The 20994-nt window shown below is 34.1% G+C and overlaps 1 protein-coding gene across 6 annotated transcripts in view; it reads left to right on the plus strand.

Moving 5' to 3' along the window:
- The window catches only part of LOC143257584 (uncharacterized), an 81643-nt gene that overhangs the window by 23211 nt on the left and 37438 nt on the right, over window positions 1-20994 (plus strand). For 2 of the 6 annotated variants that reach the window (XR_013031947.1, XM_076516488.1), the window contains exons 5-13: window positions 678-839; window positions 1469-1550; window positions 3069-3177; window positions 4273-4337; window positions 12191-12318; window positions 12946-13090; window positions 13855-14607; window positions 15525-15631; window positions 16862-16885. Coding sequence is in view for 4 of the 6 variants with exons in the window: in XM_076516488.1 (XP_076372603.1) it covers window positions 678-839; window positions 1469-1550; window positions 3069-3177; window positions 4273-4337; window positions 12191-12318; window positions 12946-13090; window positions 13855-14607; window positions 15525-15631; window positions 16862-16885 (1575 nt within the window). In the remaining 2 variants the exon portion in view is untranslated. The remainder of the gene's footprint in view (window positions 1-677; window positions 840-1468; window positions 1551-3068; window positions 3178-4272; window positions 4338-12190; window positions 12319-12945; window positions 13091-13854; window positions 14608-15524; window positions 15632-16861; window positions 16886-20994) is intronic. The other 4 variants (XR_013031948.1, XM_076516490.1, XM_076516491.1 and 1 more) reach the window with 3 other exon arrangements.

The raw sequence follows: 20994 nt of genomic DNA on the forward strand, positions 1-20994 counted from the left end.
CTTTAGAACTTGATTTACTGTAGTTTTTCTCTTAACATTGTAGACTAGATGTAAACATTGGTGTATGTGTTGTTTTTTTTTAAACTTTGTTTTGTTTTACCTTAATTTCCATTTATGAATTTCACTAAATTTACTTTTAACTTTTTACCAGATGTTTGGCATAGATAGCCATAAAACACTGAATCAACCAACCAACCATTTTCATTAGTTTAACTTTAACTCTCAAGGCTTTTATTGTTTTATCAGACCATTATATTACATATTACATGGTTAATTACTTAATATTTATTATACATAAACATGAACATGAGGAATCTTGTGTTAGTTTCATAATACAAAAATTACTCATTTAACGTTTAATATATGCTAAGAAGCGGGTGAGCAGTTAAAAATATAGCTGATATAAACTATAAAGGGAAAGATAGATAAACAGTGAATAAAACTGTGACTAAAAATGAAATAGAAACTGCCATTTCACTCAATAATTGAAATAAAATAAGGATATACAGTAATTAAAATTATTTTTTTTACTGTATGTGATCATTACACTCTTCGTACCTTTGTGTTTTTAACACTGCCAGGTAACTGGCACACAGAAATATATCTCCCTACAATGTATTTAGATAGTATATACGATAAAACTTGTGAGCAGTTTGCATTTATAATTTTTATTTCAGAAGTTGCTCACACCAGATCAGAGGTCCATGGAAGATGTTATTGTGGACATAATAATTAATTCTATAGCAACAGCAACAGTAGATTTCTGTTTTGGTATACAGACAAACTTCCCCAAGTTTCAGCACAGTGGAAAGAGAAGAGAGTCTGGGGGGCACTCATATGTAAGCTTTTCTTACATTGTTTGCAGGTCCTACTGTGATTTACTTACAAATGGTTGTGAATTACTAACAAGTACATTTTCAAAGAGAACAGTATTATTAAAGCTTTTAATATTGTATTGGATGTTGTTTTATGAGCTACATTGTACTGAATTATTATCTGTTTAATGGATCATGTTTTGTATCAACAGTTTTAGATAATTGTGAACTTTGAAGAGTTACTTTAAAATGCTATTGCATAAAAGCTATATTTTGCAGCACAAGTTTTAGCCTCTCATCAGCTTTTCTGTTCACAAGTTGTTTGGATTTAGAACTGTAGCATGAAAACTGTTGGCATTCCAAGGAATTTGTGGTGAGTTGTTATGAGAGGTGTGAATCTGTGACTGCAAAAGCATATGCTATATCTAAATGTACAAATTTGAACATAACAAAGTTTAAAAGAAATATTACTACTAAGTAATAGTAACAACAATTAATAGTGAGAAAAGGAGTGCAACAAAGCACATCTATTGAAGTGGGGTGTCATAGAACAAAGGTTGCACACCACTTTTTAGGATTCACATTTAGTGGTATCTCTTGTGCGTATACAGAACTCTGCTGGTTGACTAATTATTATTGCTCATTTTTCATAGCCAAGCAGACATCCATCAGCAAGACATGAACAGAGATTATTGGTGAAAGTAATTAAGGCTACCGGTCTTGGTGGTAAGAAAGGTTAGTGTGATTCTTATAACAACATGAAAAATGATTGTTGGGAATCTTTATAATAAACATTGTTTTACCTACATCTCCAAGTGATTTTTTGTAGCAAATTTAAACTTACTTGTTTATATTTACCTTATAAAAATTAGTACATACATAAATTCTTCAAACAACAAATTACAAGGAGATTTTTAGATTGTATAACTAACAGTTTATTTTCACTATTTTGATGCTCATTTGATGTAACTGTGCTTTAAAAAACCTGTAATTTCTGTGTAGCAGATGGTACTGCTTTGTTTATATTGATTAGAAGAAAGTACAAAAACAAGTCTATTTTTCTTTGTAAGTTTCAGTCATTTCAGTTGTATAAAATATGAATTCTCTGTGCTTTATGTAATTTAAACAAAGTAATTGTGAGCTTCAACTTATGAACTTTAAGCTTAAGTTTTCTGTGCTTAAGGTTGTGTAATACTCTTTACTACATCTAAAATTTGCTTTTATTGATTCAGAAATAAATTTAGTTTTTTTCTGAAATATTAAAATATTGGAGATGAACTTTCCTAGAATTATTTTATGGTTTATGAATATATTTATATGCCTTTTTAAAGAAATAAAATTTTGGAATGATTAAATGTTTGATGTTGAAAACTAGAAGTGTTTGTAAGTTATGATGATTTATTTCAATTGATACCACAAGTAAACTACCTATATCAAATTACATATTTGTGTTTCATTTGTGTTGTAAGTGTGTGGTAATCTCAAAGATAAGTCTAGCTCAAAGCTACCAGCATTCCTGATCTTCAAGAAAACTAGAAATTTGGGGACCTGGTAAGTAGAAGGATGACCATACTGATATGTTAAAGGTGGAATGAATTGCATGAGATATGGTATAGAAATGGGAGTGCAAACATTACATTGTGATGAAGTTAAAGAAGAACAAACTAATGAACTGAATCAAATGAAAGATAAAAAAAAAATTAAACCTAATAGAAAGTAAAGATTAGGTGCACATGGTCAATGGAGGTTAAAAGATTGAAACGTCTTTGATTCCTTCATAGCTGAAACTAGTCTTCTAACTTCAGAGATCAAAACGTCTATGATGTAAAAACTGAAACAAGACTTTTCTCTTCAGAGGTCAGAATGAAACTGATGTAAAAACTAAATTAAGAAAGCACCTTCTCTTTGTGTCTGTTTAATCAGGAAAAGAACAACAGAATGTTTATGTTACAGTCACAAAGTACACAGGCTTTAAAATAGCACTTTACCTGACTGAATTTAACAAGTTGCTTACAAAATTATGAAATGTTTTATTGTTTTAAAGATTAAATACATACTATACAAGAGTAAGGTATTGAAATGCATGCTATTTCTTCAATCTGTATGTACACCTGTATCAAGGGCTGTTTTTTTATTAATTATATATGTATGTACTGTATACATTTAATATACTTTGTACAAGTGAATAACTAATAGTTATAAAACAAAGTAGCCTGAAGATATCTGAATATGATAGGGTAACATGTTTTCTAGGTTGTCACCAGCCCTATTGTGTCATTGAGATGGATGAGCCATCACAGAGATTTCAAACATCATCAGCAAAGAACACAAGCAATCCTTTCTGGGGTGAAAACTTTCTTTTGTGAGCTTTAATCCTGTTTTTAAGTTTTTTTTACATATTATGCTAAAGTATGACTGAATTAGCCTCATTTATTTATTTTAGTGTAGCTTTAAACATGATAGCACATTTTGTTGAAATTAATTTTAACAAAATCTTAGAGGTCTTTAAGCACAACTATTATTTTTGGAGCTTATTGATACATGAAGTGTATTTCACATAAGCGACCTGTTATAATCTTAATTTTCTTAAATTGTAATTTTCAAGAACCACAAAATATTATGTAGCATTATTACCCCAGTACAGGCGAGTAGCCTGCAGGGTGTGATGGTTTTCACCTTGAGTACTAAAAATGTTTGTAACATGGCTTTAGTTTCAGGTTATATATCACATAAATAACTTTTCTGTGGCTGGTGCACTTCTGCGTAGTAGTTGTGTTTTTTTTTTTGCATGTAACTTCTCAGTAAAGCTTTACATCTGCCAGAACTGTTACAATAGCATTTAAAGCCCATAAGGAAGAAACTCCTTTATGAGCTCTTAAACGTTTCATGAATTTCATTTGATTCAGTTTTTATGACTAAAATTAAAAAGTCTTGGTGGTGCACATTATTACAATCAAATAGACAAACTACTGCCCTTGTGTTTGTTCAGACAAAAGATCAGTAATCAAGAATCATGTGACCAAACAAATTGAAACTTTGTAAGATGACATTTAAGCAAACTGTGATTCTTAACATACAGCCATCCCCTGCTGAGACTGCAGTAAGTCTATAAATGATTCCTCTCTGTGGACACAGCAGATAGCCTGATATGGCTTTTCTGTAAAATAAACACACAAACATAAAACTTGTCTGCCATTAGTAAGCAATATGAGAATGCTTCTTGCAGTTTCATGTATTATTATAGGTAATAGTTCAATGATACATAACGAGCATTGATCAAAGATATGGAAGTAACACATTTTAGTCAGGAAAAGGTCAAGGAATTTCCACTTGCTCAAAGTGTAAGAACCTTGTTAAGATGTAAAAAACATAGCTAATGAGTATGTATTGATATTTATTTAGAAAAAAAATCTAGTATTATATTGTATTTAGCAACTTGTTAATGTTTTCTTTTTAGTAATTTGAAAAATGTATTAGCTGAGATTCTCTTTGAGATCTATGACCAAGGAAAAGACAACAAAGGTAATCACTGCTTCTGCTGTTCTGTCATCAATATTTTGAACAGGTTTTAAATTCATACCATGTGACTTTTTTCATCAATGAAACTCAGTCTTTGTCACTTTTAATTTATTATTTTAATGCCCTTCAATATAATTTTGATTAATACACATAAGAATCGCTTCTTAACAGAACAAGCTTAATCTGAAATTGTACATTGTACTTGCATATACTTCTCAAAGAAACTTGAATTTTTATTTCTGTTATAAACACTATCACCATATAAAGTAAAACCTGTTTAAGATGGAAACTGTATAGGGTGGAAACCTGCACAATCAGGAAATATCAAAATTTTGCAGCATTATCTTAAGATTTCTCTCATAAAAGGCCTTCCGTATGGCAGAAGCTGTGTAACGTGGACAGAAAACTATCTTTCACCTACCTCATCTATCAACAAGTAGGATTAAAACCTGAATAAGGCAGAAAAATGTTTTTGATTAAATATTAATTTCTTTAGATATTAATAAATTCTTGTTCAATTAATAATTTCTTTAAATATTAATAAATTCTCGGGCGTTTTGTTACAGTAAGTATTGGTTAAATATATTCTGTTCATTTTTATGCCATCATTTTTTTTGCAGTTAAATTAGATTCATAATTTGTAGAAATATATTTGTCTTTTAAGTGCAAAATTCTACTGTAAATAATTCCCACGAAAAAATAAATTTTAAAATTTAGTGAACATTTACCATGGATAATACATAAAAGTGAAAATCTGCAACTGTTTCAAAAATTTAAGGAAGAATCAACTTCCTGTGGAACAGAAAGGGAATTATAAAGTGTATATGACAAATGCGATATTCGAGGAATTTTTGAACAAATTAAACAAAAGAATAGAACAAGAAAATAGAAATATTCTACTTTTTCCAGATAATGTAACTTGCCACCCAAAAGTTCAACTTTCAAATATTCATTCAGTCTTTCTACCTTTATGTAGAACATCAGTTCTACAGCCACAACGTAATGGAATTATACAGTGTATAAAATTGAAATACAGAAAATTGACCACTCGGTGTGGATTCCTGTACATGGGAATGTATTGCAACAATACATGACTAATTTAAAACAACATTGTGTTTCATACATTAGTAAGATGATAGATCCTAATCTTACTGAAAGAGGTATACGGAAGTTCCTATAAAAAATGAGGTAACTCAAGAAGGAGTACTGAAATACCATGTTTATCATGGACATATTGACCAAACGTTTTGTTGTGATGAATTACCTGAAAGATCATTAATTATTCCTCCTAAGTATGTGAAAGTTACAGAAGTTAACATCTCAGTCGTTTAAATTTCATATTTCAGACACATTTTCATTACTTGGACTAAAGGTGAAAGACTAACTTCAGGTATGTACTGAAACTACATTAAAGATAGTAAAGAAAGATTCCTATGTGATAAAAACCATCATGAAATCTTTCACAAGTGTTAAAAAACGAGATATACATATTTTCACTACTTTCTTCTTTGTACCCCTCAGTGTGGATTTTTGTACGTGGTGAGGGGACCTCCCAGGGAAGGTTCTGTTCTGTCTGGTTACCTTCTCTGGGATCTAAACATCCACCCACGTGTTTGCCGTGTGTGGCGACCCGTGAAGGGGAGGAGAGGATCCTGGTGGTTGAGGTGTCCAACCCTAACACACCACTTTGGCCTGTAGACGGGCGGCCTTTGGGTGATCGCCCTTGGGTCAATTGGCTGGTCCGCTTGGGCTAGAGTCCACAAAGTACCAGTGTTGGAAGTTCTCAGTGGGTGTTTTGGACATTGTGTCTGATGTTGGTGTTTGGGTATAGTGCTCACGAAACCCTGGTGTTGCTGCAATGTCCTTGCATGACATTGTAGTGCGTCCCCTCTTAGGGCTCCATGGTGGGTGGGGTCATTGGGTACCGAAATTCTCCTTTTTCCCTATGGATCCTCCTACGAAAAATTTAAATAAAATAGTGAAAAACAGTCAATAGGTAAATATCCATGTCTTGAAGACTCTGTGCAGCAATCTTCAACATCTGTAACACATGTACCTCATTTTCTTATATTACATTCTCTTTCAGGAAAAACTTTAGGGCAAATGTCCCCCTTTTTTATTCAGAAGGGACTAGAGGGACTTGCTGGCTCTCCAAAGTCAGAAAGAAGCTTCGATCTGGAGACATATTGGTTGAAACATCTACATCCCAACACAGTGAACTCCTCTTGAATTCAAAGGCAATTGGGGATGTGCCTATTGAGGTTACCCCTCATGCTATCTTGAATTCATAACGAGGAATTATTGTTGAGAAGGATTTGAAGAACCTCCCCGAGTCTGAGATTCTCGCTGGTTTCTCCACTCAAGGAGTTTTTGCAATGTGGTACATCTCCACTTGCAAAGATGGAGTTACAGAGTTGACAAATATTCTTATTTTTACATTTACATCAGAACGTGCACCTGCCACCATCTAGGCAGGTTACCTAAATTGCAGAGTACGGCCGTACATTCCAAACCCTCTCCAATGTTTCCAATGTCAGAGGTATGGTCACTCAAAGACGTCATGTCGTGGTTCCCTGACATGTGCTCGTTGTGGTGGCAAGGACCACGATGCCTATGAGTGTGACATGGACCCACGTTGTGTCAACTCCAATGGTTTTCACCCTTCCTATTTTTGTTCTTGCCTAAAATGGTTGTAGGAAAAAGAGGTGCAACATTTGAAAACAACTCATAACATTAGTTTTCCTGAGGCTCGGAAATTGCTGCCCACCATTCCTCTCGGACATATGTTGCTGCACTTCATACCACAGCTACAGTGGGAGTGCAGACAGATCTCTTTGTGCCTCCAAGAGAATTGTTTTCAAAACAAATGAAGAGCCTTTTGACCTCCATGGTTGAAAAGGTTGATGAATCAACTTCTACACCCATCTCTGTTTCTCCCATACATTCCACCAAACCCCAAGATCCACATCCTTTGGTTTCAGATACATGCATTTCTTCAGATACATCTTTTTCTCCCATCTCAAGATGCAAAACAATCATTTGTTCGTGTCCTCAGTCACTGGAATCCCCTTCCAACAACAAAGACCTGCTCAATCGACCCAGGGCAGAATTCATGGAGGTCGGTAGACTTCCTTTGAATAAGGACAGTAAGGAAAAAAGATGCGGTTGTAAACAGAAGGGTTCTCCAACCACTTCGCCTAGCCGTCATTAAAAATTGCCATCTTGATACAATGAAACTGTCGAGCTTTACGTTCTAATCTGGATGACATCAAAACACTGATTGCATCCTACCATCCTGTGTGTCTTTCCTTACAAAAAACATTTCTGAAACCTGCCGATACAGTCACCTTTTGGCAGTTTTCTGTGTACAGGAATGACAGGCTGTGTGATGGACTAGTACATGGAGGGGTGACACTGTTGGTTGATCAGCATGTGCCCACCCTGTCTTTGTCATTCAACATACCCTTGGAGGCCATAGCCCTTCATGTTTTCTTGAATCATACCATCACTGTTTATTCTCTCTACCTGTCCCCTGCAGAGACATATGATCAATCAGACCTTGATGCTCTCATTGAACAGTTTCCATCTCCCTTTCTAATCCTAGGGGACTTTAATGGACATCATTCCCTCTGGGGAAGTGCTGTTATTGATAGGACGGGTTGCTCTGTAGAGCGTATGCTCTCTGATCACAATCTTTCTCTTTTCAATTCTGGTTCTTCTACTTATTTTCATGCACATAGTTAGTCCTTTACTGCTATTGATCTATCAATTTACTCCCCTTCATTATTCTCCAGTTTTTCATGGAGGGTTGACAATAATCCACCAGGCAATGATCATTTTCCTATACTTTTGAGAGAGACTGGCCGTGGTCGATGCCACCCTACCTGTGTGCCCCGGTGGAAGCTGGATCAGGCAGATTGGTCTACTTTCACTGCTCTCACAGAACTTGGTCCTGCCATCGTCAGTCAACCATCAATAGACTACTGTGTGGCAGAAGTAACTAATTGTATTATACAAGCAGCTGCTCAGTGTATTCCTAAAACACGTTTTCCACGATATTCTCATTCGTGGTGGAATCCTGCCTGCCACGTGGCACGGAAGGCTCAAAAATGGGCCTGGGATACATTCCGTAAATATCCCACACTTTCTAACCACATCACTTTCCAACGGGCACGTGCACATGCTAGGTGGGTAAGACGTCAAAGCCAGAAGGAATCTTGGATTAAGTTCGCAGCTAGCATATCTTCTACCACCAGTTTTAAGGTCATATGGGACAGGGTTTAAAAGGTCAGTAGGCACTAAAATTCTGTTCCCCTCTCAATCTTACTCTCTGATGGCCAAGAGGTAGCTGATGTCTGGAGCATCGCCGATATTCTAGGTAAAAGCTTTTGCCGGGTATCTAGCACTTCTGCTTCTTTTTCTACCTTCTTAACCATCAAGCCTCAGGCAGAACAATCACCTCTTTCAATTTGTGCTGATTGTCTCAATGACTATAATCATTTCTTTACACTTTATCGGTCCATCTTCTTGGCCATCAAGACTTGGGTGGAGTGTTCACCTCTTTCCTTTCGAACTGACTGTTTCTTTGACTGTAATTGTCCCTTTACACTGGTTGAACTGAAAATGGCCCTTCATCGGTCTGGCAGTACATCTGTTGGGCCTGATGATTTACACTATGACATGCTGTGCTATCTCTCTCCTGCTTCTCTTGATATTCTTCTAATTGTTTCTAACCGGATCTGGCAGGAGAATGTTTTTCCTAATGCCTGGTGCCAGGCTATTATCTTACCTTTCTCTAAGCCTGGGAAAAATCCCAAGATTCCTTCAAACTATCGTCCAATTGCTTTGACGAGCTGTCTCTGTAAGAGAGGATGGTTAATGCTCATCTTGTTTGGTTCCTCAAATCAAACAACCTTCTCTCACCCACCCATTGTGGGTTCCGACGACAACACTTCACCACAGACCACCTAATTTGACTTGAAACATCAATCAGAGAAGCCTTTCTTAAACGACAACATCTTGTATTAGTATTCTTTGACATTGAGAAAGCTTATGACACAACATGGAGGTATGGCATTTTGGAGACCTCCATATATATGGCCATTTACCCATGCTTATTGAAAAATTTTTAATGGACAAGAGATTCCAAGTTCGTGTGGGTTTGACGCTTTCCCGTTCTTTTGTACAGGAACTTGGGGTCCCTTAGGACTGTGTTTTGACTTTTCAGTATAAAGATAATCGTGTTCTGAAGTGGACCACAGCGAATGGCTTTAATTTCTCTCTCTCTTTAAAATCGTTTGCATGCACTTTCACTGCCCATGGGGTATTCACCCTGATACTGAACTCCGTATAGGTGAAGTTTCTCTGTCAGTGGTCCCTGAGACCAAGTTCTTGGGGCTTATCTTTGACCTTAAGCTGACCTTTATACCACACTTAAAGCAGCTACAGATCAAATACACAAGAGCATTGAACATCCTCCGTGTCCTCTCTACCACCAGTTGGGGAGTGGATCGATGTTCTATGTTAAAGATATATTGTGCTTTTATTCGATCAAAACTCTACTATAGATCAATGGTCTATGGCTCTGTCAGACCCTTGGCCTTAAAGATGCTGGACTCCATTCATCATTAAGGACTTAGACTCTGCACTGGGTTCGACTATGCATTGGTCACAGTTTTTAACTCATCATTTTCTTTTATCTGGAACTGTTGCACCAGTGTGTAGTTTGTGTAACACTCAAATCACTGTAAGCCACATTTTACTTTCTTGCCATCATTACAACTCTCAACGACGGCACTACTTTAAACGTGTTCTGTCCCAAGGTTTGTTCGTAACATTAGGCAGTGTTATTGGTGACGGTGACACTGTCCACCTTGATAAAGTTTTTAGTTTTTTAATGGCCATTAATCTTTTTAATGTCATATAAGTGTTCGATATTTATTCATTACATGTTTTTAATTGTGGTTCCCTTTTAAGAGTCTCAATCTCTCTAGTTCAATTTGAAATTGGAAAATGGCCATAACATTAAATAACTTGACACCAGGACTGGAAAGGCCAACTTCAGGTGACTAACGCTGCTGTTTTAAGTACCCATTAGTCGTCCTGGCGAGTTGTTATTACAATTTTACTGCATGTCTTTTAACACGTTTATTACTTTACTTTTTGATACTGGTCATAATGACACATAATCCAAAATCAGGACTGGAAGGGCCAACTTCAGGTGATTGAGAGTGGTTCTTGTACTTACCTGTTAGTCTTCCTGGTGGGTTATGATCAATACCATTATGCTACAGAAAGTCCTTTACAACTTTGTAGACAGGGTGTCAACATGGGTTTTATACCATTTTTGTTTTTAATTGCTGTTTTGTTTTTACCTTCATTACCTTTTATGAAATTTACTACATTTACTTTACTTTTACCTTTTCATCTGACATTTGGCAAATTATTATTACAATTTTGCTACATGTCTTTTAAAATTTTTATTACTTTACCTTTTGATAATGTGTGTTATGACACATAACCGAGAAACAGGACTGGAAAGGCCAACTTCAGGTGACTGACGGTGGTTTTTGTACTTACCTGTTAGTCTTCCTGGCGGGTTATGATCATTACCATTATGCTAGAGAAAGTCCTTTACAGCTTCTCTTACTCTGCTTTCTCTCTTAACATTGTAGACTAGGTTTCAACATTGGTTTTATGCTTTTTGTGTTTTTCAATGCTGTTTTGTTTTACCTTCATTTCTCTTTATGTATTTTACTACATTTAATTTATTTTTACCTTGTTACCGGACATTTGGCACAGATAGCCTAGCTGCTTTGTTCCATAAAACACTAAATCAACCAACCAGAAAATTGATGCTTCAGCATATTATTGTAAACATGGAGAATTGTAAGAGAATGTCTGAAATGATCATGACATGGTAGATGCAATTGTATTTTTAAGTCATTCTGTTAAATGCATAAAAAAGTGCTTTCAAAACTGTGTATTTATTCTTGATAATGGTGGAGATTGTGGAGAAGTTGTTTGTTATGACAGTTCTAGTGAAATCCAAACTCTGATTGAGAAGATTGATGCAGATGATTCTGTGAACTCGGTATGTTATGTGAACGTTGACAAGAATGTTTTAACAGAAACTGGTGAAATTTATTTAAAATCTATAATAGAATCACAAGATGGTAACAGTGTGAGAGATTCAGATGATGAACAAAATGGAAAATATATGGAGAAAATAGAAACTCCTACTTCATCGCAAGTGTTAAGTTATACTAACGCTATCAAATTGTATGCAAAAATAAAGAGAAAAAATGAACTTCGTGAAAAGGCCGTAGAATTGACGTTCTCTTTTAACCGCATGAGAAAACCCATTAAAAAAATGAAACGGTTGAAACTGAACACTTTCTTCACATAAATTTGATTAAGATTTTGTGTACTTATGTATATTTTGAATGTCTATTTTTGTTCTTATTCTAATAAATATAGCATAAACAGTATGATGACTTTATTCACAAGCGTCTTACTTCCCTTGAGTCAAGCAAGTATAATGTTCCACTCAAAAATTATGATCAAGGAAATGCATGTTCACTATGTCTAAGCCAGAAATTTTACTCGGTCCCATGCAATTCTGTCTTAGACAGGTTTTACTGTAGCAGCACTGTTACAGTTAGGTATTTTGGTGACAATTTTTTCCTCATCTGTCCCTGGTATTTTTATAACTCTAGTAAATACACTATGAGTAGTATTGCAAGTATGACTTTTAATATATACAGGTTTAAATGCAGGGTAATTGTGTAATGCTAGAAGCAAACTTTGTCTTGTAAATTAATGTTTTTGAAAATTATAATTGCTCATTGGAACAGATAAGTTCCTGGGTCTTGGCATAGTAGGAGTGAAAGAGATAATGAACAATCCAAGCCAACGACAGATCATTCCTCTTCAGTCTCAACCAGTCACAGATGGTGATGTGACTGGTTCTCTCACAGTAGAGGTCAGTTCTCTTTTACTGTAGTTTTAACATTATAACATCACTTATACCTTCCACATGCTCTGAATGTTTCATCGCATGTGAAATGAAGAAATTACAGTTGGTGCACTTGTTCTACTTTTACTTGCTTTAAATTATCATTTCTGAAACAAATCTTTCAAAATGTCTTCTGCTTACACTACTATTCTTTTTTACATTTAATACATGCTGATGTTGTATTATTGTAATCAAAATTTTTACATGATAGAAGTTTATATATATGTGTGAGCATTATTTATTTACTTTAAAGCAAGTTTACCCTACACAAAATGTATAGAAGTTTATAGATGTGTGAACATTATCTATTCACTTTAAAGCATTTTTAAAGCAGGGTTGGCTAAGTTTGTTTCAGTAGCATTTTTAGAGTGATTTTAAGGACAAACAAGTTTATTGCTACTAAATAACAAAATAATATGGTAATAAATATAAAATATCATGTAGTTTAGGTTTTTAATTTCATTTTCATATTTATTAATGTCTTTTGGTGGCTGGTGAGACATTGAAAGTGCTTTGCTGGCCACCTGTTGATCAACCCAGTTTCAAATACTGTAGTAATCTAGATGTATAATTGACCAAACCCTTTTATTTCAGTTTCTGTTTATGGAGGGAGCTGAGGTGCCTGTTACTGGTGATGCTTCTGGAAAACGAACTGGAGTGGTTGAAACAAGTAGTCGGGTGACAGCAGGTGGTACTGTAATCACAACCACTACCTTTAAAAAAGCAGATGGCATAGAAGGTGTATATTTATGTAATTTTATATAACCCTAAACTGTTATTTTTTTCATATTAGTTTCTTTATTGATTCAAAACCTATTTCTTCTTAACCAAATGTAATCAAATTATCTACAAATTATTCTCTATTCGTGAAGTAAATACAAAGACAAACATTCTAAGTGCAATGATATTGTTATTAATTTAGACTATAACAAATATAAAAGTCAAGTCACCTTCATTTTGAATATTCTCATGTTCCAAGTATGTTTTACAAGTGCAAAGTTTGTACATTTTCTTTACATTTAATGTAATGTCTAATATGCAGATAATGGGATATTTCGATGAATATGAAAGTGGTGGGAAATTGTGCATCATTGTCATTGAAGGTGTTTGGTTTTTCTGCAAATTCTGTTTTAATTGATCTAATTGCATGAATCTTATTCTAGGTTCAAGTGCATGTATTATTATTCTGCACTTTTATTGTTCTATTATTTATTCTACTTACCCAAAAATAGCAAAAAAAAACTTCAATTTTTTGTACCTTGTAAATTTATTCAAACACTTCCAATTTTACTACATGTCTTGAGTAAAATTCCTCTTTTTTGTTTAGGTCTAATACTGCATGTAACCAAAGTAGCAAATTTTCCTTGTTTTTATTATTTAAAAAAAATTATATTGAATGTTGTTTTTGTGTGCAAATTTAATTTTGTTTTCATACCATTAACATCTTTGTTTGCATTTCTTTTTTTTCTTGTGTATGTTTGAAAAATCTTTGTATAACCAAAGCACTGGAAGTGAAAGCTGATTACGTTGGTGATCATTTCTTATCAAAATATTTATGGAACCTAGATTCCAAGATGAGTTTGAAATTTAAGGAACCTGAACAGAAAAAAGAAACATCTTCAGAGGTAATGAGTGCTAATCTTGACTTATCACATCCAATAACTCCTGCTAATAATCCCTCTTCATCTTCGGTATATCCTTCCACTACTGAGTGCTGTTATGTTACAGAACCAGTTTCAAAAACAGTATACACCTTAGGAAATGTGCATACAAATAAATACACAGTCTCGTCGGTTGCAGATAGTCTCCCAATAATTGAGAATAGTTTGCTCGAAAAAACGTTGTTACATAATTTATCTAAAAGGAATGAGTTGAACAGAGTCACTAGATTTGTAGTGCAAACTCAGGGTTCAAGTACTGTAGCAGATGAACCTAGCTGTTCTATTTCTGGAACATACAACTCTGAAAAAGTGAAAAATACAGAAAGCCATTTGCCATCAGTTCAAGTTCCTGTAGAATCTCCATTACTAAAGGATGAACTTTCATTACCATTTTCTCCTCCACCTGCTGTTCAGGCAGGAAATACAACTTGTTTTCCCTTTGAAAATTATTCTAAAGATAAATCTATAAAAATCTATGGTAACTCAGATTTACCAGAAAAGAAGTCAGTTTTCCTTTGCCATCCACCTAAAGAACTTCCTGAGATTTATCTTTCCAGTCATGATGATCATGCTCAAGTCCTTCCAAAACAAACTGGTAATTCTTTTCTTTTACAACTCACTAAATGAAAATGTGTGAGACATTCTCAGAGGAGTGTGCTTACTTATTAGTGAAAATGTTTGTTTGGTCAGTATTCAAGATTCTATGCTTTCTTTTTTAAAACTATGCCATCTTCATTGTCTTTATACATTTGTTCAGTTTTTGAGTGTAATACTGATTGTAAGTCATTACAATATTTTGGGAAATACAATGTAGGAATATAAGGGTTAGCAGAGTGAGAAGAAAATTGTAACTAAACAGATTTAAAGTTAAACTAATTAGAATATTTTTATATCATGCTATAAACAGTATGTGAAGAAAGGTGCAGAGGTGCCTTTAAGAATCTGGAAAGTGTACAACATCTTGGTATTTATGTATCAGTATAAATATTCCCCAGTTTAAATTATTCCAGATGGTCATTAATTAGTGATGACAAGAAAACCCACTTGTAGAGAAAAATATCTATGTAAAAACAGCTGGTTTGGGTTGACAAAATTTTTATGTAGAGTTTTTCTCAACCCAGCTGTTTTTAGATATATAGATGGTCATTAACTTGATTTTGACCCAAAATCTTGAAGGTATTAAGATTATAACAAACAGTATAAAAATTTCTCAAGTGAGTGAAAACACAAATTTATCATGAAGTTAATTGAAGATGGAAATTTTGAGGTGGTAACAAGGAAACAAAACTAACTAACTAATGTGCATACATGTTTACACTGGATTTGTTATTTCCTAATTCTTGTTTTTAATTTTGCTTATTAATACTTATTTTGTTTGATGTGTGAAGTGCAAGCTAAAATGGCATAGCTTTCATAAATACATTATTATTTTCTTAATAAATGTAGTTATCAGTATCTTCAATTTTTTAAGTGAAGGTTTGTATTTATGATTTTTCTATGACTTTGACTCAGTGGAAATGTTGACTGATGTTGCACTACGAAAACTGGAAAGTCGTGAGAAAACAGGAAGTCCTATATCAGCTGACAAGAGTACTTTGATAATTCATAGTACACATAGGGTGAGCCAGTTAATTTTATCTGACATTTGAAGGAAAAAAATACAAAACTTAATTTCTTTATTTCAGTTAATTGTCACTTTGAAAGGTTACTTATAATGTCAGGTTCAGTTAATTGAAAATAATAGTAAAATTTAAAGATAAGTTTTGGTAAATATTTAATGATATATGGTTTGTTCCTGATAATCAAAAAACATCTAGAAGGGAATATTTACTGTTTAAAAATCTTGTATAAAAAATAGAAATGTAATTGAGAAATACTTTTAGTGATGCATAATTATGTTGTAGATGATGTTTGTGGTAGTTTTAAATGTAAAAGTTAACTCATTATATATATTACAGAATTCAAGAAAAATTATTTTGATTGTTTATAAATATGTTGTTTTATTGTCCTCAACATGCTTATTCAGGGTTAGCATGCCAGATTGTGGATTTGAGATTCTTGCCCAGTTATTGCCAAAAACAAAACAATCATAGATATAAGAATGATATTAAAATCCCATTATTTAGTCTTATAAAGATTAGCAGTGAATGCTATTGACCAGCTACTTTCCATCTAGTATGTTAGTTCATAATTAGGGATAGTGTGCTTTATGTGTATTATCATATAGGGTTTTTGGCAAGTTACAACATAAACTTAATACTTCTGATATAAAGAAATAATTTTTGGTAAATTTACCATTGAGATGATTGAGAAGATGAATCTCTGGTCACTAGAAATCCTTGTTAAAAGGGACTATGTATGCTCAACATAGCCATTGTTTATGGAATGGCATGATAGAGAGCTAAATATACCTCTCCATAATTTCAAATTACTACATGCTGTTAGATAGCTCACTTTATTTTTGGTTACTGGAATTTCAGTTGTGTATAATGGAGCACCTGTTTGGTCAAAGGCTGTTTGTCATATTATCCTAAGAATACAGGCCATGAATAGTGATCATTTTGAGCAGATGTAGTGCTTTCTGGTGATTGTTTTTACCTTATATGAAATTATGGGTATATTCATTGTTTCAATTGTAATGATGAAAAATGTGTTTATTTTAAAAATAATTGATTTTTACCAAAGAGAGAACACTAAACATATCATGATAATTGTTTTTATTCATTTTTCTACTAGCAGGTGTAACCACATCTGAAGAGTAAATAATAATTAGAATTTAAATCTTGTGTGCCAATACGTGAATAGTACTAAGCATGTTGTCCTTCTATGTGCATGCTACTCGTGTGTAGGAAATTATCCGTCCAATCTTGAAGGTATGTGTTCTGTGCTTGTTATGCATTAGTGATGTATAGGCATAACATATGTAGGTTGATACATATGTTTACTTATTTAGTCTAATCCTATCCTTTAATATTAAAATATATACACATACATACATACTAAGGGTTAATGAAACTTGAAGTTGGATGTTTTTTCCATTGTTAGAACAGATCCACTTTTTGAATTGAATGTATAGGTCTGTACTTGCTGTTCTGCTTTTAAATTAGTTTGTGGCTGCTAAGAACAAGTATCTATGTATCTCTAGCTTATGACCTGCTTTAAGAGTGCAATATACCATTATCTATCCCTGTATATTGTGTCTGATGTTTCTCTCTACTCTGAAACAGAAATTGTTGTGAAATTAGCAGTGTAGGGTAACATAAAACTTTGTTAATTCTTGACATCAAATTCATGATACTGAGTTGAATGGCACTCTGTACAAGGATGGGGTATGCACACTTTGACCTCACCTTTGCACACCCAGAGTTAAACTGTCAGACTTTTGTTGCATAATAATATTTTATACTACATTATCATAGTCAGTTAAAATAGTAATGGAAAGATCTTATTACTGATATTGTATTTGTAAGTGTTTGAAAGTGCATGTAATTGTATGTTGTATTATAGCTTTTTTAAATGTGAAAAGTACTTGTACAACAGTTTTACTAAATGTCCATTATAACTTCATAATTCACATAAGAATATGAAAACTAAACCAATGAAAAATAGAAAATCCTATTTAAACCTGAACACTTCAGTTGATTTTTATTAAGCATTTTGATTTAGGGTTTCTTCTTTTAATTACATTTTTTACTAAATGTACATTAGAAAAGGGTCTCCATCCTAAATGCTATCTTGTTTTTGTTTTTTTGTTAAATTGAATACAAAAAGAAAAGGTTGGAATTCTCTGCTGTGGCAATTAAACAAAATTTTCCTTTTGGTCAGTGTAATGAAATTCATTCAAATGCCAACATGATATAGAGGGAGATAAATGTAAATTTGTACCATGAAGTGATAAAGAAAAGGAGCTAAACTTATATTAAACTGAATGTGTATGTAGTCAGAGAATCCTCTTTACCCTAATATGTTTGCTTAATTTTTACTCTACAAGTTTTTTGTTTTTTTTCTCAGTGTTGTTTAGTGTGAAATATTTATTTGTTGGGTTCTTAGAAGCCTATGAAACAAGAGTCTTTTGGTATTACACATGTGTTTGTATGAAACAGTACATTATTTTTAAGTAAATATTGTATTCTCTCTTGTTAATTAGAGCATCCAATTTGTAAATGTTTTAGTGACAATTCTTACATATGTTAGTAAACTCTGTCACACATACATATTAGAAGTAATATGTGTTTAAAGCTTTTTAAGAATTTTTTGTCAAGTTATGTGTGAAATTAAAGACATGAGTATTAATGTTACAGTAACATTTTAACTTATCTACTTTACTTCAATGAAGAAAATTATTGCTACATTACAAAACATAAATTATTAGCATAACAGTAACATATTAACTTGCATGTTTTATTTTGTTTAAGATATATACCTTGTTGTATCATAAAAGCAAAAACCATTAGTGTTGCAGTAACATGTAGCATATGTTTTTTAACTTCAAAACACATGGTGGCTACATATAAACTAAGGGTTATATTTAGTTACATAATTGTTTTGTTTTTCAATTTTCAGTAATATTCATAAAATTTTATTTTGTACTTGTAATTTGATTCCTTTTATATTTTAGTTGACAGTCCACATTTTAGATGCATGGAGAAGGTAGTGAGCACAACCACCCTGTAGACTTTCAGCTTGGTTTTCACTCTCACCCTTTTGCTGATGAATGTAACCTACTTCAAACAGTGCTTGCTTGGTTATTCTAGTCATCATTATGAACACGGTGAGACAGGGCTACCTAGGTATATGAATTTGTCCATGGCTGTTAGTTTCTGGTTGTTGAATGTGATGTTAGGTTATTGATACAATTTTTCTGGAGTAGGCTGGCACATCACTTCAGTTTTCTTTGTGCTGATGGAAGAGTTGCATTTGTCATAGAAGGTGGTAAATAGGTAAATATTTTTGTGCATATCTGCTTCACTATTGGCATTTCAGGTTATCAGCAAACAAGAAATGACACAGTGTATCAGTGTTGAAATTAGTTTTAGCCTCAAGACGTTGCTGATTGAAGAGTTTGCCATTTATTTGGTATTTAATGTCAGTGCCTGGGTTGTTATTTTTGAAAGCATCAGTGAGCACATTTGAAAATGTCATGCTCAAAAGCATTAGTGTCAGTACACAGTCCAGTTTAACTCCATTTATGACTGGAAAGAAATTGGGGAGCTGGTAGTCATAACATATTCAGGCTAGCATGCCCTTATGAAACTGTCATACAATCAGTATAAACCTGTCTAGACAACCAAATCTGCTTATGGTTTTCCAGAGCCCTTCCAGGTAGGCTGTGTCAAAAGCCTTGATAAGGTCAATGAAGGTGGTGTAGAGATCAACATTTTCTTCTTGGCATTTCTTTCTTAAAGTTGGTGGGCAGAAAATACCAATTCAGTTGTGCCACTTTTTTTTTTTAAGCTGTACTAGCTCTCCAGAAGCAGACCTTGCTCAAGGTGTTGAATGAGCCTGTTGAGGAGATCTGTATAAGGACATTGCTGGCAATTAAGAGGAGAGGGATTCCCTGGTGATTGCCATAGGATGGGTAGTTTCCTTTTGTAGAGTTGGATGATGCTGGCATTTTTAAAACTTGTGGTAGGACTCCCTGCTCCCAAATTCATTGCAGAATCTCTGTGAGCTTGCCAACCATCTTGGATTCACCATGTTTGTAGATTTCTGCTGGAATAGCATCATTTCCAAGAGCTTTACCATTTGACAGATGATTGACAGTTTTTGTGTTTCCAGCAGTGATGAGGGTGTGTCAAGTTATGTGTTGATATGAGCTTGAGGCAGTTTGTTGATGGCATCTCCATTGATGAGTGATTGTCTGTTTAGAATGTTCTTGAAGTGCTTTGCTCATCTTTCAAGAATAAGAGCTTTCTCTGTTTGTATAATTGTTCCATCAGTACTGAGTAGAGGCTGGATGGAGGCCATAGACCAATTTAATGGACTTATAAAAGCAGCTGAGGTATTGTTCATGTCAGGAGAGGTCTAGATCTTCCATGCTTTGTTGTTGAGCAACTTTTCTTGAATCTTTTTCAACTTGCATTGGACTGTGCAGCAGCACTTGTTATAAACAGCTAACCTGTTCTTTAAATAGATTATCTGTAGCTTATGTTTCTTCTCAAGCAGTCTCATGATATCCTTGTTGTTCTCACAAAACCTGTCTTAATGTTGGCCTTTGGTTGTACCGAAAGTCTAGAGAGTTGTAGAGTACACAGTGTTACAAGAGGAGGCCCAACTTTCTTTGATGTTATCTAAGAAGTTCTCAAGAGTAAGGGTGCTGAAGTGAGTTTCCAAATCATCTTTAAATTGTTGATATTTGACAATTTGAGTCTTGAGGTATTCAAACTCTTGACAGTTTTTTTCCCTTGGGTTATCCCTCAAGTTTGAATTTGGTATGCATCTTGAAAATGATGAGTTGGTGGTCAGTCCAGTTGTCAGCACTACGCATACTCTTGGTCAACCGAACATCCTGTTGATCCTTCTTCCCAACAATGCGATAGTCAGTGAGATGCCATTGCTTGAAACAAGGATGCATCCATGATGTCTTGTTGCGAAGTGGGAGACAGAAGACTGAGTTGGTTTTGAGAAGCTGGTGTTAAACCCATAACTGCAACAGTTATATTTCTCAACTCCATTTTTGCCAATGCTTCCTTCTCAGGTTTTGTGGTCAGTGCCAACTCAAGCATTGAAGTCACTAAGTATAATTAGTTTGTCTGACCTGGATTTTGAAGTTGTTAGACTCTGTGAAAATCTTCATAGAATTTCTTTATAACATTGTCAGGATTGGTCATTGTTGGATCATAGTAGCTGATGATGGTTGCTTGTTTCTTGCCTGATCATGGTAAGTGAACCACCATGAGGTGATTATTCACACCCTTATCAGATTATTCTTGATTGTAAAGTCAACTCCAGCTTCATGCTGGTATTCTTTGACATAGCCACT

This window comes from Tachypleus tridentatus, chromosome 7, assembly GCF_004210375.1.
Source record: "Tachypleus tridentatus isolate NWPU-2018 chromosome 7, ASM421037v1, whole genome shotgun sequence".
NCBI classification, from domain to species: domain Eukaryota; kingdom Metazoa; phylum Arthropoda; class Merostomata; order Xiphosura; family Limulidae; genus Tachypleus; species Tachypleus tridentatus.